This window comes from Schizosaccharomyces cryophilus, assembly GCF_000004155.1.
Source record: "Schizosaccharomyces cryophilus OY26 unplaced genomic scaffold supercont4.7, whole genome shotgun sequence".
Classification (NCBI taxonomy): Eukaryota; Fungi; Ascomycota; class Schizosaccharomycetes; order Schizosaccharomycetales; family Schizosaccharomycetaceae; genus Schizosaccharomyces; species Schizosaccharomyces cryophilus.
The window spans coordinates 1-25,939 of NW_013185630.1; the positions used below are offsets into that span (position 1 = coordinate 1).

The window sequence follows — 25,939 nt, forward strand, 5'->3', positions numbered from 1 at the left end:
AAAATTAATAATTACAATAACCAAATAATATATAGTCTATGTTTATAGAGGTGGTGAAGGTATTACTTTGTGGGCAGACGGAAAGGTAACTAAAAGTTTGTTCATTTTCATCAACAATCGCCTTTGGTGGCTGAAGTCAATAAATAATGCTTTCCTCTACTATATCAATTATAAAGTAACAAGCCAGACAGTTTTGCTAACGAAACTTTACTTACTAACGACTGGTTTCAATTTATTTTTTTAGCCCAGAAAATACAATTGCGCAATTGAGTTTATAGTAGACAAATTATTATGAGTAAAAAAGGTCGAAAACATAATTCATTGGATATAACTTAAGCACCAAATTCCAAATTTACTTTTCTGCTACATTAAAGAAAAGATTTGGAACCTTTTTTTTTTTTAACTCATATTAGACTTAGGCTTCGACTTACTCACCTCTAACAGAATTGATAAATGAGTATAAACCAACACGTTATGAAGGTGAGATTATGTATTTACTTTCCACTAAGATTATCAACTTAATAATTCGCTAGTTCTATGGAGAAGGTAGAGAAGTTTTCATACATTTATTACTGCCTTCGAATGCAAATAAAAAGATGTTATAATGATAGTTCATCTCAAAACCTCAAACTGAGGAAATTAAAAAAAATTGGATTGCAAAACTAGCGGAAATGAATTTCGTTTACTAAAAGAACAGTCAACAAATAATCCGATTAGAACCAACGAAAGTTATTTAAATATCTTCAATTTTTAGTTAAACATAGGGCCCGCTCTATTCTTACGTCGGATTCTCATTTATTATATAGTGTACTATGATGAATCGTTTTGTAAAGGCTACGTATCAAAATAAAGCATTTATTATTATTTTAAGATTATTAAATATAGTAATATATTAACTGTACTGCTTAGTAGCGCACAATAGTACACTAATAGTGGCTTATACAGCCTTCAAATGCACTGTCGTTAATTAGCTTTGAGTATACTTAGGACTTCATGAATTTCAATTCAATAAGAACACCTAAAGGTATGTATGTTTTAAGAGTCAAGTAATAAAATTAAGTAATGAACCTATTAGACAAAATAGCTTACTATAACGTCTAAAATTTCAAAAGTTCAAATCCTAAAAACTTTTGTTTTGGTTTACAATAATCAATATTGGATATGTTTTGTTCCGAATCATCTAATATTTAATCCTTTTGAACAAATGGAGTTATCATTTCTCTAAATATTATATTATAATAAAAGAAATTATATGCATAATGCAATCTTCGAAGTATATTAAGTTTTCAAGAAGTAATGTCTGTCAAGACAATAGGTTTTCCAAGTGAACTTACTACATTCTGCTCAGTGTTAGCCTAGATATCAAAATTTCTTTACCTTGAAAAAATTTCTCCACTCTAATGGGTCTCCGCTACTTTTTATGAAATTCACTAATTCCAAATTATGACCGAGTGTTTTCAATTCTATTTCACCCTGTAACAAACATTTTCTTTTATCATGAAGCTTAACATATAGCGTACTTTGCCCACTTGTATGCTTTGTTGTCAAAGAAACCGCTAACAAACGTAGAGTATCATAAAGTCGATCGATTATATACTGTTTTGAAGCCTTCGAGTAAAACCTTGTTAAACGTTCCGGAGGACAAATTTCATAAAAGTTTTTAGCTTTTCCAGCCTATTTGAGTTAGAAAAATCTACGATGATTTAACTTACAAGTCGTTCAATAAAACCGTTCGTATTGCTGAACTGACTCAGCGAAGGATCCTTCTCCATAAGTTCCGTGACATCAACCTCTTCATTCACCTGAACTGGCTGAGACAGATAACCATATATAGCAGTATGGTTATGTATGTCAGACTCTGACACTTTTGTTGTAGGTTGTGTCATAGAGATATTCCCATACCTGTAAAAGTCAGCAGTTATTTATACATGATCATAACGCACGTCGAAGTATCTGTCAAAGATGAACGGGGCTTATCTAAATCAATGTGCAGCTTTAACATTAGCCTTGAAGCGAGAGCAACAGGATCAGAACAATTTCCATTATCAGTACGGAAGGAAGTATTAGAAGTAAGCCATGGATGCTGTAAGATACGCCTTATAGAGAACCTCTTTGATGGGTCACTGCGTAACATTCCAGTGATAATAGCTATCATGTTAGTGGATGCTCCAATATTTAAAAGACATACAATATGCGCCCGGTGACAAACGATTCCACGGATAAGAAGACGGCCGTTCACCTTGTTTCCTGTAAATTAAGTAATCTCCTGTATTACTAATAGCTTCATCCCATGGAGTATTACCAGACAAAAGAGCGAAGAGTATTATTCCACAAGACCATATATCGACCTTTGCACCATCATATTGCCCTGTAATCTCTGGTGCAGCGTATGGTGGGCTTCCAACTGGACTATTTAAAAGTCTAGTTTTACCTTTGTAAGCGTAGAGAGATGCAAAACCAAAATCCGATAATTTTAAGTTGCCATTATAATCCAGCAAAATATTTTCAGGTTTTAAGTCTCTATGAGCAACACCTTTTGAGTGCATAAAAGATATTCCTTCCATTAGCTGAGCAAAATAAAACTGCGCGACATCTTCATCAATCCCTACCTCGGGCTCTGTATTCGCATTAGTAGAACTGAACTGTTATTTGGTCATTTCAAATATTATTACCAATTTTGTCAAATAAGTCTCCGCCTTGGGCAAATTCAAGAGTAACCCAACGCCAATGTGAGTTCTCTGCCGTGTCATAGAAGTGAATTATATTTTTGTGACCATTACACAGACGATGTAGTTGGACTTCACTAGCCATTCTACGTGCCCAAACATTGGAACCCATGCATTTTGTTGCAAATTTTTTATTTATAAACTTTACGGCGTAGATTTTTGCGTTGTCATCATAACAAATACGAACACTATAAAGCGATTAGCTGTTATTGAATCTATGAAACATACGATGCAAAAGCGCCAGTTCCAATTTCTTTTCCAATATGGTACGGAAACTTTTCTATGATCTTTGTCATTTCTATCCTTTAATTAATTCCTTAGGTTATTTTACTTTCCTAGGAGCGGTAGAATGTTTTAGTTATACGAGATTCCTTAATTTCCGTGTGAGAAACAAAATCAGTAACTTAACATTGTTTTCTTATTTTTAGCAAAAAAACATAAGAAAACTTTGTTAGTGAAGTTATTTGTTGTCTACTATATAGTCGATGTATTGTTTATTGTTGTTATTTAACCTTTACCAGGACTAGCGCACATCCACTAAAGTCAACTTCCAACAAGGATTATGGATTCAGAAATGCAAAATCAGAGCCCTAGCATGGCTTCAAATACAAAAAATACTTCTTCTTCAAATATGTCTACAGACGGACATAGCGTTACAAAAAGGTGAGCTTTATATCCTTGATTTGATGAAATGGTCGTACTAACTTTTGGAAATAGGCTACGAAGTGAATTAATGAGTCTAATGGTATGAAATGCGATTTGTTCAAACCATATAATTCTAACCAAACAATAAAGATGTCGAATACCCCGGGGATTAGTGCTTTTCCCGACTCTGATTCAAATCTTCTACATTGGGCAGGCACTATTACAGGTCCGGTTGATACTGTATGTGAATGGTTTACTTAAGTTATCTGACTATGCCTAGCTAATTTATCTTTTAGTACTACGAAGAATTAAAATTCAAGATATCTATGACCTTTCCCCCCAACTATCCTTACTCAGCCCCAACGATCGTTTTTACTTCTCCTATGTGGCATCCTAATGTTGACATGAGTGGAAACATTTGTTTAGATATTTTGAAGGACAAGTGGTCTGCTGTCTACAACGTACAAACTATCTTACTATCCCTTCAAAGCCTTCTAGGTGAACCTAACAATGCTTCACCTTTAAATGCTCAGTATGTTTCATTTTACTACCTTGCATAAATGCTAATTTATCATTAGAGCCGCTGAACTATGGAGTAAGGATCCTGTTGAGTATAAACGCCTTTTAATGCAACGCTACAAGGAAATTGACGAGATATAACTTCTATAAATGAGGATTAAATGAGTTTTATCCACTGCTTCAAGTTTTACATACGGTATACTTTTGGTGAAATCCCCTGTTCATTATACTAAACTTGGATCCTCTTTCAAAACATTTCGGATTCTTTTGAGGGTAAAACTGAGCTTTTCGTTAATCTACGTTGCTTTATAATGATTTTAAATCTTAAAAAGCCTTTAGCAATATTTATAGCTCATACTTATTGTCCTCCGAACCTTCTGATTCCTCGTATTTTCGTTGGCTGTTTGTTAAAATACGAGATATCTTGATCTATTTGTTATCAAACAGAATACTTATACTCAATAGTGCTATTAGATGGTGAGAATTTCATAGTATGCCTTGCTATATTATTACTAAAAAGAAATTTGTAAGTCTAATACTTATGGATTGTAAGTTAGTACTGTAAAACCTCAATTTACCGCTATATAGTTTCGAAAACTTGTACGCACATTAGAAGAAACCCAAACATACAAACGGTAATTTATTTTATATTCTTATAATATACCAAAACATCGTAAAAGTTTGTTATTTTTGCTAGCTACATTGTCAAACTTGTATTACTCCCTTCATTCATCTATTTATTACCTCCGGGCTACTTACGTACCAGGAAACAACCGCCATGACAAAAACGTTAGGAAACTCAAAGAAAACGCTAGATTCCTATAATGAATTGCCTGAATATATTCATGGAACAAATTACGGTGAAAAATTGCTGACTAAAGAACCTCAATGGCTACAATGGGAACAATACTTGAAAGATACCGAATCATCAAGTACTGAATATACAGGCAGTAATGTCAATCCTTTACCTCAAACGTGGAGCACAAGAGAAAAATCCGATTTTATAGAGGTCATGCAAAGCAACTTGGAGGCTTCTTTTTTTGGTAAGTTAAATGTTAGTAGAACACTTGCTAATTTTGCATTATAAAGGCCCGGATAGCGGAAGCGAACATGATGCGGCTTTAATACGATCAGATTTTCCTATACCAAATAACTGTTCAGTCTACTATTTTGAAATCCAAGTATTGTCATGTGGTAAAGAAGGTAGAATATGTGTTGGTTTTTGTAAAAAGAATACACAAACAGGACGTTTACCAGGAAACACATCAGAAAGTTGGGGTTATCATGGACACAATGGTGAAATTTACCATGGATCGAAAACCGGAGAACGATATGGACCTCAATTTCAAACTGGTGATGTTGTGGGATGTGGTGTGAACCTTATCAACAAAACAATATTCTACACAAAAAATGGAGCATATTTAGGGGTAGCCTTCACGAACGTGAGCGATTCTTTGTACCCGACGATAGGACTAAAAAGCCAAGGTGAACACATCAGGGCAAATTTTGGTCAAACAGCATTTCTTTATGAGATAGACCACGCCGTTCAAGAAGAGAAAGAAAAATTGTTGAGCGATTCTCTGAATATAGCTTCAGTTGATGAGCAAAATGAACGAAAAAATTTCCTTAAAGACCTTATCTCTTCCTTCCTCATTAATCATGGCTATGTAGAAACGGCACAAGAGTTCTGTCCCGAAAAGGTACTGCACTCAGATGTACAAATCCGAAAAAGTATGTTTATGCCCTTTACACATCCTTACTAACCTTTTTAGGGATCAATCAATTGTTGTGTAATGGGGACTTGGCCTCTGCGGTACAGGAAATTACTTTACAATATCCCCAAGCAATTCAAGATTGCCAAGACCTATCCCTTTCTCTCCGATTTTTGCAATTTCTTCAATTAATGCGAAATATGCAACAAATTCGCTCGTACTCAGCGTCTTTCTCCGGCGTAATCTCAGAACAAGAAGAGATGAAAATTTTGGACCCAGTCATGAGTTATTCCCAACAATTTTTTGATGAGTATGAAAAAGCTGAAAGTCATGATCTAAAAAAAATGATCAAGTTAAGTATGGGACTTCTCGCTTACTATAATCCATCTTCGAGTCCTTTATCTTTCTTTTTGGAAAATGACTTCCAGAAGTATATAGCCAGTCGTATCAACGAATTGCTTCTAAGTACGTTTTGTCTTTTTTACTGTATTTTGCTTACTAACTATATAAAGGGTTCAGCGGTTATCAACCTGAAAGCCAATTGGAGCAATTTTTGCAACATACGATTGCTCTTAATGATTTGCTTTGTCAACACAAATGTTTACCAAACACTCTTATTAATGTTCAAAAAGACTTCATTTTGCCATGAACTGGCTAGAAATGAGTTACGATGATAATGTTCTATGAGTTATTGAATTATAATGCTTTTTTTTATTAACACTGTATTCTTACTTCCTCAATAACAACGCATTAACTAAATAAATAGAATAGCTATGAATTGGTAATTGATCTGTATATTGGGAATACAGAGCTAGTATTTTGCATTGACTGTTGAACCTAACGGCACAAGTGTGATGTTGTTACCCGGCAACAAGACTTCATTCATACCGACTTTTGACAACAACAAACAGCTTTAAATTAAGAGAAAAGTTTCTGGAGCCTTTTATTGGTAAAAGGTCCAGAATGATTAATCAATGAATTTATTGAAGCATGTTTTTCCTGAAAATAACTACGAAGCTTATGAAGGAATACTACCACCAACTGTTTTCTTTCGTTTGACGAAGCAAGAAGAAATTATCATTGGGTCGTCTTGTGAAATTAAATATAATGATTTGCTAATTTTTGGAAGCATCTACATAAGTACCTCTTTCCTTTGCTTCCATAGTTTGGATTTAAAGACTCGATTTACGTTTCCTCTGTCGACTATAAGACAAGTAGAAAGAACAGCTTCAGACACCAACGTGTTTGTTTTTGATTTAATAACCGTTCACAATCAAACTATTCATCTTACTATAAACGGTACACGTCAACAATCCGAACTCTTTTGTGATCGCTTAATACGACAATTACGATTGACTTCGCATGAGGCTGGTGATGTTACAGAATTCTTACATGCTTTGGCATCGGAAAAGCTTCTGCATTCAGGGTTATCCATAAAAAATAATAATGAGAATCAAGCAACTTCAGATCATGGATATAATTCTACAGGCTTGGGAATGCAATTTGGCTTTCCCTCTAAACTAATAGACCCAGAATTTAATTCAGAAAGGGCAGAAAAGGAAGAAATAGATCAGTGGAAAAAGTATTTTCTTGAAAACGGAGCCAATTTTAATTTTGTACAAACTCCTTCCTTCATTAAGCTAATTCAAAACGGTATTCCGGACAATTTGAGGGCGGACATATGGGAAACATGTTCTGGAAGCTTATATTGGCGGTGGAAATCGAAGGGTTTTTATTACAATAATGTACATAAAGTACTTGCAGAAACTTGTGAGTATAGCGATGAGATTGAGAGAGATTTATCAAGAAGCTTACCGTCTTATCCTGCTTATCAATCAAGTACAGGGATAGATGCTCTGAGGAAAGTATTGAGATTTTATTCTGGAGTAAACAGTGACATGGGCTACTGTCAGGCTATAAATATCGTTGTTGCAGCCTTACTGGTTTACTGTACCGAAGAACAGGCTTATTTCTTGTTCTCTCAGCTCTCTGAGCTGTACATTCCTGGATACTATGGTAAATTGATTCACGGTCTTTTACTTGATCTGACTGTCTTTGAGTACGTCTTACAACAAGCTCTTCCTCATCTTTATCAAAAAATATCTGAAATGAAGATGGACTTGAAACTTATTACAATAAACTGGTTTTTTTCACTTTTTATCAAGGATTTACGATTGGATTATGCAATGCGAATCCTCGATTATTTCATAACGAACGGACCTTGCGTTTTATTTCAAACAGCTCTTGCTCTGTTTAAGATTAATGCTCAGGGAATTCTAAATGCCGCTGATGATGCATCAATTATGAAAGTTTTTCAAGATTGCTTTGCTAATATTAACTCCGAATATTTAACGACAGAAATTGGAAGTACTAATAGCAAACCAATCTCATGTACATTTTCACAGCTTCAGGCCATTGCTTTTGAATATTTTGACTTTATTACCAATAGTTATATATTAGCAAAAAGAACAGAATTTCGAGAAACGGTTCTCACTTCTTTAAAACTTTTTACTAAACGCTCGCATCTTCGTGGTCTATATCAACAAACGAATTTATCAAACACAGACTTGGAGTATCTTTACGATGCTTTTATCGATGGTATCGGTGAAGATCATCTATGTCATGGTCGCATATTGGAACAGAAAATTGATTACAATGGCTTTGAAAAGCTTATAAAAAAGTCGATTCCACGGCAAATTTTCTTCAAAAAGGCCATCCATTATCAAAGAAGTGAACGAAAGCTATTTAAAAGATTATATAACTGGTTGAATAAAAGTTTGGATCTTAGCGTTCCGTTAAACTTTGAAAAGCTTGTTATTGGTATTGAAACAATGAATATGTTAGCCGAAGAGGCTCCAGAAGTATTCAGCTTTCAATTATATGATCTAAATGAAGGAAAGGAACTACAGACGGATCAAATTGTTGAATTATCAGAATCCTTAATTCTTATTTGCTGTTATGAAGGGAATCATGAAGATGATGAAAGGCTAACAGTAATAAGTGATTTTTTGCGCTCTTGCTTTAATAAACATAGACAAAATCAAAAGGAGTTTCGGATATCTCTAGAGCAATTTCAGTATATTGCTGCAAACACTATGCTACTACCAATACTCAGGTTTTTTATAAAGAAACTAGTCAAAGGAATGCTTACGAAAGAAAACGCACCATAATAAATGTGCGTTTACGAAAAGATATGCCATTATTGATAAAAAGGATGTTTTTCTGCACTTCGATTTATTGTTATCTTATGGCATAGTTTGAACCCTACAGTATTTAGGCTTTGTTATTAATAATATAATTTGCATTATCGATGTATCCAGCCGTTTACATTTAATATTGAATTTATAGGCCATTTTCTGATGGGTTCTACTTCAAGCGAGGATTTGAATCCTTCTTCAAACATTCGTATTCCCGTATAAGCAACCATAGCAGCATTGTCACTACAAAGTTCCAAAGAAGGGTAAACAAGTTTTGTTTCAGGAATTAGGCCTCTACTATGAAGTGAAATAAGCAATTCTTCCAGCATTTTCTTCAGAACGGAGTTTCTAGCAACGCCTCCACTACAAACTAGAAAACGCACATCCGATAGATCAGTAGACTCAATGGCTTTAGTAATCTTCTGGCAAATATGCTTAAAGGCAGCTTCCTGAAGCTTATAAGCCAAGATCTTTTTTTCTGAAAAACTCCATGACTTTGAGGTAATAAGTCTTCGAGCATAAGATTCTAATCCCGAGAAAGAAAAATTAGGATTATGTGCCTTTTCACCAGTGCTCATGGGGTTCGGTGGATTACAATCTACATTCAAATCATCGAGAGTGGGAGCAGCAAATTTTTCAAGAGCTGCAGCTGGCATTTGATTATTCCAAGGAATTTCTAAATATTTGGCACATTTATCCAGGTAATCACCAACAGCTATGTCAGTTGTCGATGCCAAGATTTCATGAGCAACAACCGATCTGGATAAAATTAATATAGTATGGCCCCCAGATACTAGAATTGAAAGAAACGGAAATGGGATTTGAGACTCCAACTGCACTGTTAACGCATGTGCTTGCTAATGATAATAATGAATTAGCATCTTCTTGAGAAGCGTTTAATTAAATCATACCATGTGATGTATCGCTAAAAGGGGCTTATTAAGGCCAACAGCTAAACCCTTGGCAAAATTCAAGCCAATAGCTAAAGGACCTAGCATTCCAGGACCACGGGTTACAGTTATAAGATCATAGTTAGAAACACCTAACGATTGAGACTGTTTTATAGTTTCGTAAACAACTCTTGCCAGGTTCTTTTGATGTTCTTGTATAACAATTGATGGATGTATTCCCCCATACATTTCATATTTTGAAAGTGTTCGATGAGTATTGAGACAAACAATGTTTGGTAAGGACTCGCTCGAAGTTTTCTGGACACTGTTTCCGTTAGCGGCAATTTCACCTGGGCTCACAGAATAGTTGCTTACACGGCCACAGAAGTATCATCACAAGATGTCTCGATTGCTAGAGATGTAATCTTCCGACATGAGGGTATCACTCTCGTACAGTTGAATCCATAATGTAACTGATTGCTAAGTCTGTACAATCGATGCATTACCAAAAAGAACGGAAGTTATACCATTTACTTTAGAAACTATTTAAGTAACATGAATTTTGGTTTACTGTGAACCTTTCAAAAAGTTTCATGAACTTGTAGAAAATAAAATTCAATGTAATTCAACTGGTATTGTGACAATATGCAAAGTCTGCTGTCATTAATTCATACTCTTCTATCTCACTATTGCGAACCCGCCCTTACCACTGTATAAAATTCCATATATGAGACAGAAATTCGATTATCCGTTAAATCTTATGTTTATAGGCGATTTATCTTCGGTTTAGTACTAATATTCCTAATTACCAAACTTATGCAAACCCAAAAACTAATTAGGTAATAAATGTAGAATATCTAAAAATAAATCCCCATATGAAGCGAAAAATGGTATACATATTGTTAAATAAGCATATGCGTACATTATAGTATTTTACAAAATATGCTTTAAAGCTGAATGCTAACTCAAATTTCATGCCAAAAACTCAAAAATATAAATAACAGGGAGTAAGGTAACATACTAAACAATATGCTTAATTATTGGGCATGTGGTGTAGATGGTTATCACGCTTCCTTAGCATGGAAGAGGTCCCAGATTCGAGTTCTGGCTTGTCCATTTCATTTTTAAAAGTTTTGCCGTTTTCTTGCAAGAAAAATCATATTCAGAAACATAAACCATTATTCAAACATTGCCAGAGTTTTGTTTTTAACGAAATAAGTGGTCGCTTAATTAAAATTTACATTAGCCGATATTTCAAAGAAACTACTAACTGACCATGGTCTTCACCTAAAATTCTTGACTTGACTTGATCAACCCAACTTGCAACTAGCAAGCCTCAGCCTTAACAAAATTTAAAGGGGTCGCTTGTTACGTGAATTAAACCTGATTTTGAAAGCAATATAATGCTAAGACGAAGTGTTTTTCAATTGCCTAAAAGGCAGGTCTTGTGGCAGTGTAGACATGGAAAATGTATGATCGAGAATGACTGGGACAATGAATTCGCTTACTTACTCAACTATAGTTTTCCATAATACAGCTTTCTCAAATGCTATTAGCAACTTATGCATGCCTGCATTGTCACCTACAATGGAAGAAGGAAATATTGCAAAATGGAGTCTGAAAGAAGGTATGGGATACAAGTGAAACATAAGATGAGTTAATACTTACAATGATTAGGGGATTCGTATAAGGCTGGTGATGTGATATTAGAGGTAGAAACTGGTATGTATAGTTTCTTGACAATGGCTAATACTCATTTTTACGTATAGACAAGGCTACAATGGACGTTGAGGCACAAGACGATGGTGTCTTAGCAAAAATTATTATTAATTCCGGTACCAAAATTCCCGTAGGTAAAGAAATAGCCATTATCGCTGAAGAAGGAGATGATTTATCTAAAATTAATCTTCCTGATGCTTCGAGTACTACTGAAAAGTCCGAAAACTTGAAGACACCAACGGAGCCCAGTTCTTTGCAAACATCTAGTCATGCTGATTCATCTTCCTCCCAAAGCACCCCTTTGCTCCCTTCAGTTGCGTACTTGTTGCATTTACACAAGATCCAGGATCCTTCAGTTATCCCTGCTACGGGTCCTCGTGGTCGATTACTTAAAGGTGATGTTTTATCTTTTATTGGTGAAATCAAAAAGGATGCACCAGGCTCCGTACAGAAAGCTATACAAAAGCTTGAAAAGCTTGATTTTTCTAAAGTTGAGGCTAAACCTGTGAAAGGTCAGCTTGTAGCTTCTCCTACAACTACTGAGAAACCATCAGAGGCTATTCCTGAAAAACCTCGTCTCAATGTCGTCGAGACTAGTCTTTCTTTGGTCAATTTAATCAATATGACTAATGCAACGAAAGAAAAGAATGGTAAGTTATACAATGATTTAGTTCGAGACTTCTCACCTTTTTAGAAAAACTTCCAGAAAAGATAACAAATATCGTATCGTCAGCCGTTTCTGATTCTTTGGCTTCATCCGAAATTCTAGACTTATTTCAAGATCCTGTAGAGAATGCCTATGATGCTTTATTAGGATTGTCTTCGTCAAGAGCAAGTGTTTTGCCGAAAACTCAGCTTATTTCTGGAAAAGGACCAGTTGAAAATGTCGTCGATTTTCTTTGCCATTCTTCTATAATGTACGTGAACATTAATGTTTGTAGAAAGACTGCTAATCGTTTTAGTTTACCCGGTCAGTTATCTGGCAGTGCAGTGTTATCATTCGCTCATCCAAATCCTCCATTAAACGGAAAGACAACGCTTGATGATGCTTATGATTGTCTCTTGGGATCTGTTCGGGAACACACATTGCCTAGCCCTTCACAGTTGAAAAATGAAGAGATCGTATTGAAATTGTCGTACAGTACTCGCATTAACAGTGACCGCGCAGCTTCATTTATGAACAAATTAAAAAGGAATCTGGAGGTAGCTTCCCTTAATTAATAATTAGAGGCCATTGAGATCTCTAACGGAATTAATCGAAGATAGCAAACTACATCTTTCCTTACACTAGCTATAGTTTTCTTATTGACTTACAATAACAACAATTATACAAAAAATAATAACCAGACTCTATTAACAACAGTGATGATTAGAACATAACGAGTGATTCGATAACGGAATGAAACAGAAATTTACATCGAACACATATACAATGTTGTAGACGCATTTTCCAGTTTTCTTTTTATTAATATACAGCAATAGGTAGAGCCGTCGCAACTCATGAAGCCATCGATGGCCTTCGATTTATATTAACAGGGGGAGATCTGCTATTTTTTGACATTCCTGATGAAGATTTCTTTTCTAAATTGTTACTGCTGTGCTTAGGATTCCATTTAGCCTTAGCAGATGATCGTTGTGCTCTGGTTGATTTCTCTTCCACAGATTCATCGTCGGAATCAGAATCTGGAAAGGTAGGATCAATGTCCTGAGGAACCATTAGAAAATGCTTAGGGGAGTGGTTAGCTAAGGAGGAAGCAAATGCTAGACAGGCGGGTTGATCCTCATCAAAAGTACCCGGCACAAAATCAGTATCATCTGGGATTAAATTTTCAGATGGAGGAGCAGCAGTCTGTATCGGGGTTGAAGGAAACTGTAAAGGTGATCGGCCCTCTTCGATATCATCGGATAAAGAAGAATCAGAAACTGCCCCGTCATTTTCATCGTTACTATCGCTATTAGCCTCTTCATCGGACGATTCATCGTCATCATCATCTTCTTCGAAAGAAGAAACGTTTAGCTTTTTTGCGGGCGGTTTAGGAGATCTAATAGGTCGATACATTTTACCTTTACCTATATTGCTAGCATCTTTTTGAAATTTCACAGGATAAGCAAACTCGCTGTCATCCTCTTCTTCATCAGAAGACTCTAACTTTAAGTCATTATCCTTTTTCAACACATCTTCCAATACATCGCGACAAGTAGTTGCAATTTGCTTGGAAGCGGCAGCATGGGACGTCGACGTATTTTGATTGCTTCCATTTGTTAAATTTCCTAAAGCAAAACTAATTTTAGGGGGCTGCTTAGCATACTGTTGTTCTCTGTTCAAATGTCCTAAGGGTTTACGTAGTAAGTTGGAATTTTCACCTTTTGATTTACCATCGCAAACGTTAGATTCTTGAGGACGGTTAAGCAGCTGATTTTTACTAATATCAGGAGGTGGAGATTTCCCATATCGGCAAGGCTTCCTAGGTTTTCCTTCACCAACTCGACTTGGTAAGACGGCGAATTTAACGCGTCCTTCATATGGAGAGCTTTCAGAAGATTGCTCATGAGAACGCTCTATACAAAATTGTACTGAGTGATGTTCTGATGTAGAAACTTTAGATTCGGCAAAGTTAGAAGGTTTGCAATGCAATAAGATGCTTAGTAACCCTGTCATCGCGAAAAGTATGCAAGAAAGGTACAGATAGAGTAGTAAGTCAACGAAAAAGAAAAATTAATATGCAAGACTGAAGTACTTGATTTTTATACTTTATTATTATAAAGTAAAAAAATAAAACCCAAAATTGAACTTTGCGTTAAGGGATTCCAATGAACAATTAAAAGCAGCTGAGACTGAGCGAGTTAGCAACTATAGAGTTATTTTTCAGGATAAAGAATCGATTATCCTTTTTTTGACAAATGAATAAACACGACCGGTCAAGGACAGGCACGTAGACAAAAAAACTGCGATTTTTACGGACTAGAAAAGGAGATACACACACACACACGCAGAGCGAATACAAGAAATCGGGTTATAAGGAAATTATAAGAAAAAGAAAGCGAGATACGTTATAAAGAAAACATGATGGCTTCTTTATTACGTTCACAGTTTAATATCCAGAGAAAAGTACGATTACTCAAAAGCGAGCGGTTAAATGCTGAGAGTTAATTCAGTGTCTCCTGTTCGGTCCGAATATTTCACTGATCCCTTCTAGCTATAAAAAAGTAGAAACTAGGCTGGTGAAATCACGTTTGCGGCGAACACAAACACTTTTCCAAATAAATCAGCTTTGAAACTTTTGAGCCGTTTATCGCCAAACTAGAAACCAAAATGGTCCCCAAAATGCAACGAATCGAAATCGCACAGTACAGACACAAGTAAAACTTGCTCTTTCCCTTTCCTCACAGTCCAATAAATTGGTAAAAGAAAACAAGTTTGCCCCGGCGATCTGAAGTCGTCCACCACGAAGTTAGGGTAGGGTTTCGTGAAAACAAATAAGTCGGGAATAGAAAAACAAAAGAGCAACGGATACAACCTTACTTCAAGAAGAGGGGAAACAACCAATTTATAGTTTTTGGCAAATTTACTTCTCCGTAGTGCTTACACCAGATTTACGCTTGAAAGTATCACGTGGAGTAATAGCGGGTCGGGGAAATCAGCTGCTTTTACGTTTTATCTGTTGGGTTTACATTGTTCATCAATTTGTTTGTTTTTCCCATAAGTTTCCGTTAAATGAAGCTGAACTGTTAAATCTCTAACTGTTTAAACTTTCCTTTTACCAAATATGGCACAAACAACGAATGGTAATATCGAACGTTTAGAGATTATATAGAAAGATTCACAAAAAAATAGAATGAATAAAAGTTGAAGTTTCTTATTAATAAATCGGGTTTTGAAATCAAGTCAGACTTTTATCATGCTTTCAAGTATAACAGAGCTTGTAACAATGTTCCTATATACCATGTATTTGCTATACTTGCTTTTAGTCATCTTGCACGTTGTTTCTTTCTAAAATACATGAACTTTTTTTCAAGGTAATCAGTACATTCTTGTATTAGATCTTGAAAACAGAGGAGCGTGATAGCTCAAGTCGTGCTTGTAATCGTTGTTCTAATGTCATATTATGCATAGCAGTTTCAAAAACCGTAGGTTCGGGAGATTTCCATTCGTGGTTTTTTACTTTTAAACTCACACCATCTTGTCGAGAAGTCCAGCTTCTGCTTTCAATTTGGTTTTTCCTGGTTCCTTTGTAACCTATTAAGGGTGGCAGAATAAATAAGTCTACAACAGCAATCTTCGTTAGGGGTTTGAAGAGAGAAAAATAACCGCAATGTGCCAAAATGGTAACTATATCCGAGTCATCTGTATATACATCTGTCCCCCATATTTCTCGTTTACTAAGACGCGGATTGATTGCAGCATTCAACCATTTAGCATCAATTTCTATTCGGATAAATTTGCCAATTGCATTGTACAGTAACGGCAACTCAAACCATGGAGTATAGACGAACTGAGCAACAGGTTCATTTCCAGACGATAAGCATGTCTCTAAAAAAGTATCGAGGGCAGAATTGTCGATATCAATTGGAGGGGATACAAATTGACGAACAGGAATCTGGGAATACGCATAAGATAATTTACTGACGCCATCGTAACTCTGAGGCGCTCCATACGCTGAGCTCGAATAGGGCCACGGCGTGGAACCTGGTATTACTGGTGAACCTGTCGGTGCACCTTGGTGAGAGGTAAAAGCTGCCGTTGGTTCTCCAGTACCACTGAATTGCTGTAAGCTTTTCTTTTCGTCTTCAGGCTTTCCTTGCTCTCCTTCTACTTTTGTCTTTTTTTCCGAATGACTACTGGACGTAGGGGAATTTATTGGTCGTTTCTCTGACGACGTCGGTGTTGAAGTTGCCATTGGCACTGCTTCTGTATGAGCAGACTCAATTTCACTTTGATGAGAAGTAATCGTCTCGGGACTTTTCGGGCTTTGGGGGTTTTCTAAAATAGACCCAATCGATAATACTGAGAATCCTACCTTCTCTGTTTTTGGTGTTCTTTGCATACTATTCTCATTGCTGGTTTCTTGATGTTGTTCTTTACTAGCACTTCAATTAGAATGTGTAGCCCCTAAGCTTCTTACCTGGCAGGTTGTGTCGACTGTTGATTTTCCATGAATATTGTATTTGTTTTCACATTCTGTTGTATTTACATGTTTCGACGCGAATCTTCTGCAGAATACCGAACTCGAAGACAGTGCAGCACAGCAGTAATGTCATAGACGACAGACAGTATTCTAAGAGTGAACGAACGGCAGAGTAAATAGCAAACATTATCTTAAAGTATTTAAGCATATATCATACTTTATATACATTCAGGTAATAATTCTCGAGCAAGGCACTTAGCGTTCTCAGAAAACCTTACCTAGCGCTACCAACTTCGTTTGATTGATGTATGAAAAGCAAGAAACCGTTAATCAGTTCTCGTATGCTAGCAGCTGCGGACAGCAACTCGTATATGGAACATAAAAGAAACATTCATTACAAAAAATATGCTAACGATAAAGTTAATGTTTTAGGATAAGCTTCATGGCAAATTTATCCAACAATGGAATGGTGTCTTCTCTTGAGACAAAACATGGCGAATCACAAGAGGAACAACCCAGTAGCTTCAAATACAAATGCATGAAACAGTACATGTGCGAGAAAGTAGAAAATGATAGCAACAAGGTGGTTTGCTTAACGGTACATCGGTTTTTTCGAAAGTATGTTAAAGAAAATCAACTTGTAAATCCGAGTCCTCTTCTTTGGAAAATTCTAACATAAAACACAGGATTCGCGGTCATCTAGAGGAAGTGCGATCATTGAATGGATAATTAGAACTAGAGGTTGATTAGGAGCATTTATCTTGGAGCATTCCATTTCTGTGATTCCCAATTTACAATGTGAAATGATTTGCTATCCAACTGCAAATCTTGGCATGCCTTCGTAAAAGCGGCTTGTCGAGGTGAATTCATAACCTGAGGTTGATTGGCATCTAAGATCTTTCGTAAAGCATTTTCAGCCAAACGGGATTCTTTCGTAGCAAGCTCCCGTATCCGTCTAGGAGACGTGGGTCTCACTGGGTACACGGGGCTAGCTAAATAAGTATGAGAAGCAGGAAAAGGCGGCAAATGACTTGCTACATAATTAGGACGGTTTTGAGAAACAGCCAAAGAACCCAGCAAGTGAGATATCATGCTAGAATCCAAAGATGATTTAAATCGATCCGGTATATCAGCCGACTTGTGAATTCTTTCTTCCAAATTTTTGATGAAGTCCTTAGATAAAGGCTTGTATACTGTTTGTAACTCTTTTCGAAGACCTGACACAGGTATATTGCTCAAGTTGAACCAATGTGCAACGTCTTCAGTAGTGGGTTCATTATGTTTTCCGATTTGTGTATGGATTGCTAATTCGTGAAATAAAGTCTTAAGATCTGAAGAACCAGTTAGCTATGTTAATGAATTGTGATTTTTCTCATACGTTTATCGATTGCATCCAAAAACATTCGTTCAGCAGCTTTCGTTATTCCGTCAAACCCATTCTGCTGTAGAATACTGTATAGAATAGCTTCCATGTTGTATAACTAAAAGATAAAGAGATACGTTTAATACGTCAAAATGTAACAACGATGAATGCAGATACTTAACACGAGTCTCGTTTTAGACCGAAGCACTCTATCCCTTAACAGAAAGAATACTTGATGAGGAAGCTCACTTTGCTGTCTCGTACTTTGATGTATGTCGCTTTCCTAGGTACGCGTCTTAAACTGATTTGGCTTTCCGTTACAATCTCATATATCGACAAAATAAATAAATTAAAAGAGAAAAAGATAAAGTGATTCTTCTTCACAAGAATGAAAAAGAAACAGGTTCATATATATTGAATTCGCGTTGAATGGGTCTCTCAATTCAGTTTTTGCAAATAGCAACCTTGAGCATAACTTTTTAAACTTTTTACCGTGCGCCACCGTGTTATGTCAAGTTGCACAGCAGCTTAATGTAGTAAACAAACATACTAAAGTTGAGTTGAATCATTCCATCGCGGGAAATTTTTGCTAGTTTATTCTATACAAGTCATTCTTTTGATTTTGAGATTATGTAGCCGTAAGAATCAAAAGAGCTAGAGAGTTCTCAAGGAAGGGAAGAATTAGAAAGCATATGGTGAAACAGTTTCTTGAAAAACCGATATAAATAGGATACCAAGACAAAATTTTCAAGGATTAAGCAATACCTGTTGCGTATTTGTTTTGTTTTCCATTGGGTATACGGAGATCCTTCGAGTTCACTATGTCTCCAACTGGCGGAGACAAATCGTATACCAGCTAAAAGGAAACTTACCAACTTCCCCCTTCTCTTTCAATTCAATTTCAAGCTTAGTTTTTGTGTTTTTTTTTTCACTATGGCTGTTGGACCTATTACTGGACTTTTCAAAAGGTATGTTTTGATCTTGTTTAGAACAAAAAAGCACGAACTTGTTGGTAAAATCGGGAATTCTAACGTTTGATGCAGACAAGTAATCATTGATTTCTCTACGATTCTTGGTTTAGGTACCGTTGGTGGCTTGGCCTGGTGGTATGGTTACCACAAGCCTGCATTTAAGCAGCGTGAGGAATTCTATAAGAAGCTTGCTGCTGAAAAGGCTTCCGAATAAGTCCGACCCCTGAACGTATTTGCAAGTGCGTAATTCAGCATTAAAGTTATCCATACTGGTCTTTTTTTCCTTTTTTTCAGTTATGAATTTGCTTTCCTTTTTTACTACTAATTGGCTTCATTTAAATTATCTCGTTAACCTTTTGTCGACGAAAAGCTTGTTCAATGAGAAAGGTGTTTAATTTTTTATTGATTTTGATTCTTGACTAGCAAGGATGGAGCAAGTAGACTGAAATGTATTTAAAGCACCCGTAGCCAAATAATGTATCCTGTACATAATAATGATCCCAATTTCATCCGAACTGTCTGAAACTGTCCATTTAAAAGAGATTTTGGTATTCTCCCTTTGGAGGAGGAATGGATGGAGACGATGTTAAATAGGTTTCTGTACGTAAAATGAAGATGAAAGGTTAGAAAGTCCAAAGTTTTTACTGCAGAGAAAAGAGATATAAGAATAAGAGTAATAATGATAATGATAATGATAATGTACGGCGACGAAGATTTCGACCGAAGCTCCCCATGGACTTATACTCCTTTTATTACCATAATAAAAAACGACACATAGAGAGGGTGGATAAAAGTACGCAGTCTCTTGACTAATTCTTCTGAAAATACATATAAACTTATGCCTACACACCCGTGTTCTAATCATAAATAATAGTATGCGGAAAGAAATGTCGAACAGATAAATGTATGCAATATAAAAGAAAATGATTGCAGAAAGTCGTCATATCAACCTTAAGCTTCATAAGATGATCTTTTCCTAGAACGACGCTCTGAGGGCGAGTCTGTAGCTCTTTTCCGCTTTTGTTTCCATAAAGAGCTAGGATTAATGGGCGAAGAGGTTGATGCAGGAGAAGATTGGTTAGGTAAATTTAAGCTGGGTTTAGAGAAAGAATTGGAGCTTCCAGCTGACAAGAGCGGATTATTTGACTTGGAGTGGGCTGTTAGACCAGATAACCACTTGTGGGTACTGGCAATAGGCTTTTCTAAACTATAAGCAACTGATGTGTCTTCTAAATAATCAACATGAGGAACAGTCGTTGCTTGCCGATATGGAGATCCAGGAGGACTAGCAGGAGGTGTGGGCAAAGTTGTTTCATTCATATCCAAAAATAAATCGACCAAATGACTACAAGCAGCGTTAGTAGAGGAATTATTCAGACTATCTTATTCACTATTTCTTTCATTCTCGAAATAGCATAAAAAACATACGTATTTTCCATCAAAATCCGTCGATAAACTTGAGAGATGTCTGCTATTTTCTGTTCAATTTCATCGGTTTCTTGAAGGACAACATCAAAAGATTTTCTCAGTTTCAAATATTTCCTTTTAAATGACTTTACAGAAGCCATTTTTACTTTATTGAATACAGATCGTCAATTTCCTCTCAACTCATGCTTGGCTCCTTCCTTGTCAGGATAGCGTATCCTAGTGACCTCGCTTTTTATCTTTATAGAATTTAAGCAATTGGTTCATTCTATATATGTTAACAAATGGTTTTCTATTTATGATACCCAAATCCTTTCGTACTGTAAATAAGTGATAAATAATAAACAAAAATAAAAGAATTCGATAGTCAAGCTGCTTTGATTTTCTTTTTAAAAGCAAGCAAATGGTATTGAACCATTTGCGACACCCTATTATATTTCACTTTTTCTATTGTTCACTAGGCAGATGAATTCATACGAGGATTTTATTATCAGGGATGTTGAAAGTGAATTCAATTTTATTTGTTTATGTACCAAACAAACATAAAAGAAATGGTCTTTTTCTGACCATCGAATTGCTATGTTTCATTAGATCTAAAAGATACCCCTAGCTTACATCGATTATAATATAATGAAATTTATCCATACATAGTATGAATAAACAATATGCCAAATTAAAGTAGTCGCTTTCATTTATGACACATTCCTTTTCCATAAATAAAAGTTTTCAGAGAATCAAGTTTTATAAAATACATTTTGACAATACATAACATACGATACTACAAAAACGAAATCGTCTAGGTGTAGTATAAAAATAACGTAATCAGACATCCCAGATACATAAAGCCATTTATCATTCCTTTTATTCTATGTATGTTTTTTTATGAAATGCATGTCTAGGACCACTAAAGGAAAGAAGTGAACGACTGTAAACGATGGAAAAGCTTTCTAGATAGTATGCGATATAGTTATATAGTTCAAGAAAACTATAGTTAATGTACCGTCTGTTCAAGGGTAATGGTCGTCTCCAGGGTATTAAATATGGAGAAGAGAAACCTAATCCAAAAAAAAAAGAAGAAAGACAAATTACAAGCTTAACCGATGAACCAAACCAAAAATAACCCAAAATGAAGAAATATACCTATTTCCTCGCTTTTTTATTTTTCACTTTCGTAAGGAGAGAGGAAAAAGAACCGGACATGAGACCCAAATTGAAGACACCTGCTTTTTCTTTTAATTATTCGTGCTGAATTTGTAACCACACCTAGGACATTCATAAAAGACAGTGGAACCTTCATCGGCACTTCGTAATTGCAAGGTATGGAAAGTCATCTGATCGTTACCACACTTAGGACACTTTTCGTCAATCTAGAACGAAATTAGTATTAGAATAATTAAGAACTAAAATAAAGAAATCATTAATTCCACTGAAGACTTGACAAATGTTCGTTGTGCCTTTAAGTCAATCAAGATGAATTAACATAAAACTCCATACCGTCGCAGCTTCCTCCTTTTGTGTTTCCACTTGGACAATACTATGTTTTAATTTCAGAGCAGAAGGAAAAGCATTGGGTCCACTTTTCGTTTCAACAGCCAAATTTGCAAATTGCGAAGATGGATAAACAGATTGACATTGATCACATGTGGTCCATTGTGCCGTAGTACTTTCTAAAAGATTTCCGCATTCAGAGCAAAAAACCAAGGATCCAATGGCTGACATGTTGGTTTGTCTTTTCCTTTAGGTGGAAAGCAAAGGTGAAGGAAAGGAGCGCATTTTCTTTTTTGCATCAAAAGTAAAGCAAACTTATCGTTCTACGTACTAGGGTTTACTATACTTTATTGGGTAAAATAGCGAAACGCACGTTAGTAAATAAACTTACGGTTAGAGGGAAAGCAAAAATTTGATGATAGTACAATGAATAAAGCAATCCTAAAAGATTTTTAAATGATAAAAAAATTTTAATTTCTATCTACTACTTTATCGATCATGATGTGCTCCTTTTTTCTTCATCGTTCGGCAAAGCAAGGCATCGGAGGTTTACAAATGTCTCAGGTTATTGTAAGTATCGAATCCCAATTTTCAATTCCCTAGTTCTTATTTTTATGTCGTTCCACTACAAATGACAAAGACGTAACAGTAACGTTCTGACTCTTCATCTATCTGATCACTCTTCTACTGTAACCTTGAATATAAAAACAGTGGGTTGTTTTTTTGTTCCTATATAAAGTCAATTTCAAATACAAACCCTGGTCCTTCTGTCTTTTCTTCAAAGCGTAATCCATACCAAGTTACTAAACTGAGGATAAACTCTACGAATTCCCACCAGGGAAAGAAAAATTTCAAAACCATGCTCTTCTTTTTTTTGCGGTTACTTAAACTTAAACGTTTAAGACTTTAGCCAAATTTGCTACTTGTTCTCACCTCTGGCCATACTCGTCATATCTCATGTCTGATCCGAAACCACTCATAACTTCCTATACTTGAAAACAACACGACAACCGCATGTTCGAGGATTTAAGAAGCCTCTGATCTTCCATTGGTTTTCTTCTGCTCTTTTGTTTGTTTTTTTGTTAAAAAAGCAAATTTGGCATTGATTCGTCAGTTTCTGACACTTCCCGTTTGATCTTTTCTGCGATAACAGTACACAGCTTAGTTTCAAATACTATATTTGTTGATCTTTTATTCTAAATTCTCTAATCTTTCTTTTCGAATTTTGTCATTTCGCTAAATACTTGAATTAAAAACCCGAAGGCTTATATTGCAGCTGAAACTATACCAAGGTTCTTTGGAACGCTTCTTTATTTTATAGAGCATTTTTTTTTTCTTTTCTTCTATAACCACTGATTCACTGACTTACTACTTTGATTTCTTACTTTTTATTTGAAAATTCTCTTGCGCTTACTATTTCCCTCACTTATTATGACATCGTCATCCCGTTGTAGTCAATCTTTAAAGAAAAATGGAATTTCAACACTCTTCCTGTCTATAGTTGTTATACTCATGGTGCAGGTCGTGTCGTACTTCCATAATTCCTTGCTTACCCCAGTCGACAGTCTTTACAAACCTGATGGTACCTCACAATTTTCTGAAAGGGCGGTTATGAGACATGTCAAGGAGCTTTCCGAAAACATAGGCTATCGAATCCTTGGTACAATTGAACAAGACCGCGCTCGTCAATACATTATGGACGAGGTCTTAGCCACCCAAAAGAACTTACAGAATAGTCCTTATTCGAATACGCATGAAATTGAGGTTTTTTACGAATCTGGCGATGGTGCTCATCTTTTCGACTTTATGAATAAATATGTAATTAAAAAGTATCACGGTTTGAAGAATATCGCTGTTCGTCTCAGTAATGGAACTGATGCTTGCAAAGAGGAAGCTATTTTGATCAATGCTCACGTTGATTCTACTCTGCCTAGTCCCGGCGCTACCGATGATGCTCTAGCCGTGGGTATTCTTCTAGAAAATTTGCGTGTTCTTTCCTCTCAACCTATTCCTTTAACCCATTCAATAATTTTTCTCTTCAATGATGCTGAAGAATCCTTGCAGGATGCTTCTCATCTGTTTATCACTCAAAGTAGCTTAAAGGATACCGTAAAATGCGTCGTAAATCTCGAAGCTTGTGGAACCACTGGTGCTGAAATCTTGTTTCAAGCTACAAGTAATGAAATGATTAAAGCATACTCTCATGTACCTCGTCCTTTTGGCACGGTTTTAGCTGATGATGTTTTCCGTACAGGCATTATCATAAGTGATACGGACTTTCGCCAATTCGTTCAATATGGAAACCTTACTGGACTGGATATGGCCGTTGTCCAAAACAGTTATCTGTATCATACGAAGAAAGACCTCGCCCCGTATATCACTCCCGGTACTGCCCAGCAATTTGGCGAGAATATTATGGCTATTCTTCGTTACTTAACGTCTCCTGAGGCTGACATGAAAAATATGGGTGAATCTAACACCGTTTATTTTTCAATCTTGAACCGATTTTTCTTCATGTATTCAGATGTCACTGCCAGGATCTTGAACACTGCTGTTGGTGGGTTGGGAATTTATCTCTCAATTAAAGGTTCTGAGTCCATAATTGTACCCTTCTTGTTTCAGCTTTTCACATTGTTTTGCGCTTTTCTTTTCCCTAACATTTGGGCGTTCGTATTCGGCAATGTCTTAGACAGAGGAATGAGTTGGTTCCGTAATGAGAGTTGGCCCTTATTTATTTACTTGCCTGTTATTATTGCTTCCATTATCTTTTCCTCTTGGATAAATAAAAAATCAGAGTATCAAACTTTTAAAGCCACGGTCTTACTATATTCTTTGATAACTTTAGTACCTTTGCACTCTGCTTACCTTTTTACTATTATAGACTCTTTCATGATACTCGCTTTATTAATTAATGACTGGGTTTTGGCGAAACAGAAAACAGTTCATCTGTTGAGCTACGTAATCGGATCAATTGGTTCTTTAACTGCTGGCCTTGAAGCCAGTACTACAATGCTCGATATCTTTGTACCTCTGACTGGTCGTATTGGAATTGAAAAAGTTGCTGATCATATTATTAGTTGTATTTGCGTTTGCTCTGTCTATATTAGCTTCCCTCTCTTTTCAGCTTGGATTCAACGTCTGCGTTCTCCCCGTTTCCTAAAGCTTGGTTTTCTGTTGTCCATACTAATAGCTGGAATTAGCTCTTACGTTTTAGGAGGACAAGAAACTTTCTATGACGCGTTACATCCTCGACGAGTTTTCATTCAACATATGGAGAATATCACATCAAATGAGTTTTCTTTGCATGTTGCCACCGCTGATTCTGCCCCAGGATTTGAGAAACTTGTATATGATGTGGCTAGTAAAGTCTCCGAGGAACCTGTTGTTCAAACAGAAATAGATGATTGGAATTCTGATTGGGATACAGTATATCCTTTCAGTCAATTCCTTGGATCGTATCGCATCCCTCTTAATGAAAAATCTAACTTTGAGTACAAACCCCGTTTGTCTTTCTCTGATAAAGTGATAGAAAATGGAATTGCTAATGTTACGGTAACTGTTGACTATCCTGGATTGATCTGGACAGTCATATCTTTTGACGCAAATGTGATATCTTGGTCTTTGCCGGAGGTACCTGCACATGTGCGCAGACATCATATTCGTGAAGTAAGTGCCTATGGCATCAATTCATATTCTTTCAATATGAGTTATATCGATGAGCCAATATTTTTTGACTTTGTAGGTCTCGATGCTATAGGGCACTATCCTTCTAAATTTGTGGAAGGCCAAAATCGTCCTAGTATGCGCATGTGCTCAAGTTTAAATGATGACTACTTGCCGGACTGGACGGATGCTCTTTGTATTGGAGTTGTATCTGCTTCCTTTAAGTTAGACTAACTTAATAATTTTGTTATATAATCCTTAAAAAAGTTCTGTAAATAAATCTTAACCAAATGAAGTTTAAATGCAATTTTATATAGAAATTTTTGGATTTTTTGAGGTCAAATAAGGCAGCTAATTTTTAAAGACTCACATCCCTTGTGCATCTGATGAGTGCTATTAAAGTATTTAGAAAATAAGAAATGTAAAAACCGGATAATATTGATTAGCCCTGAAAAACACACACAGTTGATGAATGCGATACTTCAATCGTATATC

At 35.9% G+C, this 25,939-nt stretch overlaps 14 protein-coding genes and 1 non-coding gene across 15 annotated transcripts; 8 read left to right on the top strand and 7 right to left on the bottom strand.

The window, feature by feature from the left end:
• Positions 1-1,171: 1,171 nt before the first annotated feature.
• SPOG_03194 (CAMK/CAMKL/CHK1 protein kinase Chk1) lies at positions 1,172-3,213 on the bottom strand. The gene is made up of 7 exons (XM_013169607.1): positions 2,955-3,213; positions 2,673-2,914; positions 2,189-2,617; positions 1,944-2,148; positions 1,713-1,902; positions 1,378-1,674; positions 1,172-1,340 (listed from the first exon to the last, which is right to left on the bottom strand). Exons 1-7 carry the CDS (start codon positions 3,020-3,022, stop codon positions 1,287-1,289), a joined length of 1,485 nt encoding a protein of 494 aa, XP_013025061.1. The 5' UTR covers positions 3,023-3,213; the 3' UTR covers positions 1,172-1,286.
• A 20-nt stretch (positions 3,214-3,233) lies between these two features.
• SPOG_03195 (ubiquitin conjugating enzyme E2-C) lies at positions 3,234-4,426 on the top strand. The gene is made up of 5 exons (XM_013169608.1): positions 3,234-3,389; positions 3,444-3,471; positions 3,522-3,611; positions 3,668-3,903; positions 3,950-4,426. Exons 1-5 carry the CDS (start codon positions 3,289-3,291, stop codon positions 4,029-4,031), a joined length of 537 nt encoding a protein of 178 aa, XP_013025062.1. The 5' UTR covers positions 3,234-3,288; the 3' UTR covers positions 4,032-4,426.
• A 162-nt stretch (positions 4,427-4,588) lies between these two features.
• Positions 4,589-6,398, top strand: SPOG_03196 (ran GTPase binding protein). The gene is made up of 4 exons (XM_013169609.1): positions 4,589-4,933; positions 4,980-5,621; positions 5,663-6,067; positions 6,115-6,398. The coding sequence occupies exons 1-4, from the start codon at positions 4,669-4,671 to the stop codon at positions 6,249-6,251; spliced, it is 1,449 nt and encodes a 482-aa protein (XP_013025063.1). The 5' UTR covers positions 4,589-4,668; the 3' UTR covers positions 6,252-6,398.
• A 91-nt stretch (positions 6,399-6,489) lies between these two features.
• On the top strand, positions 6,490-10,264 carry SPOG_03197 (GTPase activating protein Gyp2). The gene has a single exon (XM_013169610.1). It carries the CDS (start codon positions 6,577-6,579, stop codon positions 8,770-8,772), a length of 2,196 nt encoding a protein of 731 aa, XP_013025064.1. The 5' UTR covers positions 6,490-6,576; the 3' UTR covers positions 8,773-10,264.
• Positions 8,663-10,530, bottom strand: SPOG_03198 (uncharacterized protein). Its single transcript, XM_013169611.1, has 4 exons — positions 10,397-10,530; positions 10,065-10,343; positions 9,711-10,014; positions 8,663-9,656 (listed from the first exon to the last, which is right to left on the bottom strand). Exons 2-4 carry the CDS (start codon positions 10,190-10,192, stop codon positions 8,907-8,909), a joined length of 1,182 nt encoding a protein of 393 aa, XP_013025065.1. The 5' UTR covers positions 10,193-10,343; positions 10,397-10,530; the 3' UTR covers positions 8,663-8,906.
• Positions 10,531-10,714: 184 nt separating this feature from the next.
• On the top strand, positions 10,715-12,864 carry SPOG_03199 (pyruvate dehydrogenase X component). The gene is made up of 6 exons (XM_013169612.1): positions 10,715-11,159; positions 11,212-11,316; positions 11,367-11,411; positions 11,459-12,058; positions 12,103-12,325; positions 12,371-12,864. The coding sequence occupies exons 1-6, from the start codon at positions 11,093-11,095 to the stop codon at positions 12,627-12,629; spliced, it is 1,299 nt and encodes a 432-aa protein (XP_013025066.1). The 5' UTR covers positions 10,715-11,092; the 3' UTR covers positions 12,630-12,864.
• On the top strand, positions 10,732-10,805 carry SPOG_16341. Its single transcript has one exon. It is a non-coding gene; the product is annotated as a tRNA-Ala (tRNA).
• On the bottom strand, positions 12,728-14,938 carry SPOG_03200 (uncharacterized protein). Its single transcript, XM_013169613.1, has one exon. The coding sequence runs from the start codon at positions 14,065-14,067 to the stop codon at positions 12,907-12,909; it is 1,161 nt and encodes a 386-aa protein (XP_013025067.1). The 5' UTR covers positions 14,068-14,938; the 3' UTR covers positions 12,728-12,906.
• Positions 14,939-15,200: 262 nt separating this feature from the next.
• On the bottom strand, positions 15,201-16,666 carry SPOG_03201 (transcriptional regulatory protein Rxt3). The gene is made up of 2 exons (XM_013169614.1): positions 16,532-16,666; positions 15,201-16,490 (listed from the first exon to the last, which is right to left on the bottom strand). The coding sequence occupies exons 1-2, from the start codon at positions 16,561-16,563 to the stop codon at positions 15,446-15,448; spliced, it is 1,077 nt and encodes a 358-aa protein (XP_013025068.1). The 5' UTR covers positions 16,564-16,666; the 3' UTR covers positions 15,201-15,445.
• On the top strand, positions 15,589-17,965 carry SPOG_03202 (uncharacterized protein). Its single transcript, XM_013169615.1, has 3 exons — positions 15,589-16,840; positions 16,955-17,152; positions 17,221-17,965. The coding sequence occupies exons 2-3, from the start codon at positions 16,977-16,979 to the stop codon at positions 17,261-17,263; spliced, it is 219 nt and encodes a 72-aa protein (XP_013025069.1). The 5' UTR covers positions 15,589-16,840; positions 16,955-16,976; the 3' UTR covers positions 17,264-17,965.
• SPOG_03203 (transcription factor TFIID complex subunit 8) lies at positions 16,907-19,070 on the bottom strand. The gene is made up of 2 exons (XM_013169616.1): positions 17,913-19,070; positions 16,907-17,865 (listed from the first exon to the last, which is right to left on the bottom strand). The coding sequence occupies exons 1-2, from the start codon at positions 18,004-18,006 to the stop codon at positions 17,291-17,293; spliced, it is 669 nt and encodes a 222-aa protein (XP_013025070.1). The 5' UTR covers positions 18,007-19,070; the 3' UTR covers positions 16,907-17,290.
• Positions 18,700-19,367, top strand: SPOG_03204 (cytochrome c oxidase subunit VIIa). The gene is made up of 2 exons (XM_013169617.1): positions 18,700-18,865; positions 18,941-19,367. Exons 1-2 carry the CDS (start codon positions 18,831-18,833, stop codon positions 19,080-19,082), a joined length of 177 nt encoding a protein of 58 aa, XP_013025071.1. The 5' UTR covers positions 18,700-18,830; the 3' UTR covers positions 19,083-19,367.
• Positions 19,258-20,548, bottom strand: SPOG_03205 (Ino80 complex subunit Iec3). Its single transcript, XM_013169618.1, has 2 exons — positions 20,297-20,548; positions 19,258-20,213 (listed from the first exon to the last, which is right to left on the bottom strand). Exons 1-2 carry the CDS (start codon positions 20,434-20,436, stop codon positions 19,820-19,822), a joined length of 534 nt encoding a protein of 177 aa, XP_013025072.1. The 5' UTR covers positions 20,437-20,548; the 3' UTR covers positions 19,258-19,819.
• A 412-nt stretch (positions 20,549-20,960) lies between these two features.
• SPOG_05431 (DNA-directed RNA polymerase complex I subunit Rpa12) lies at positions 20,961-22,207 on the bottom strand. The gene is made up of 2 exons (XM_013170005.1): positions 21,788-22,207; positions 20,961-21,660 (listed from the first exon to the last, which is right to left on the bottom strand). Exons 1-2 carry the CDS (start codon positions 22,010-22,012, stop codon positions 21,526-21,528), a joined length of 360 nt encoding a protein of 119 aa, XP_013025459.1. The 5' UTR covers positions 22,013-22,207; the 3' UTR covers positions 20,961-21,525.
• A 543-nt stretch (positions 22,208-22,750) lies between these two features.
• SPOG_03206 (peptidase) lies at positions 22,751-25,826 on the top strand. Its single transcript, XM_013169619.1, has one exon. It carries the CDS (start codon positions 23,213-23,215, stop codon positions 25,676-25,678), a length of 2,466 nt encoding a protein of 821 aa, XP_013025073.1. The 5' UTR covers positions 22,751-23,212; the 3' UTR covers positions 25,679-25,826.
• The last annotated feature ends 113 nt before the right edge of the window (positions 25,827-25,939 follow it).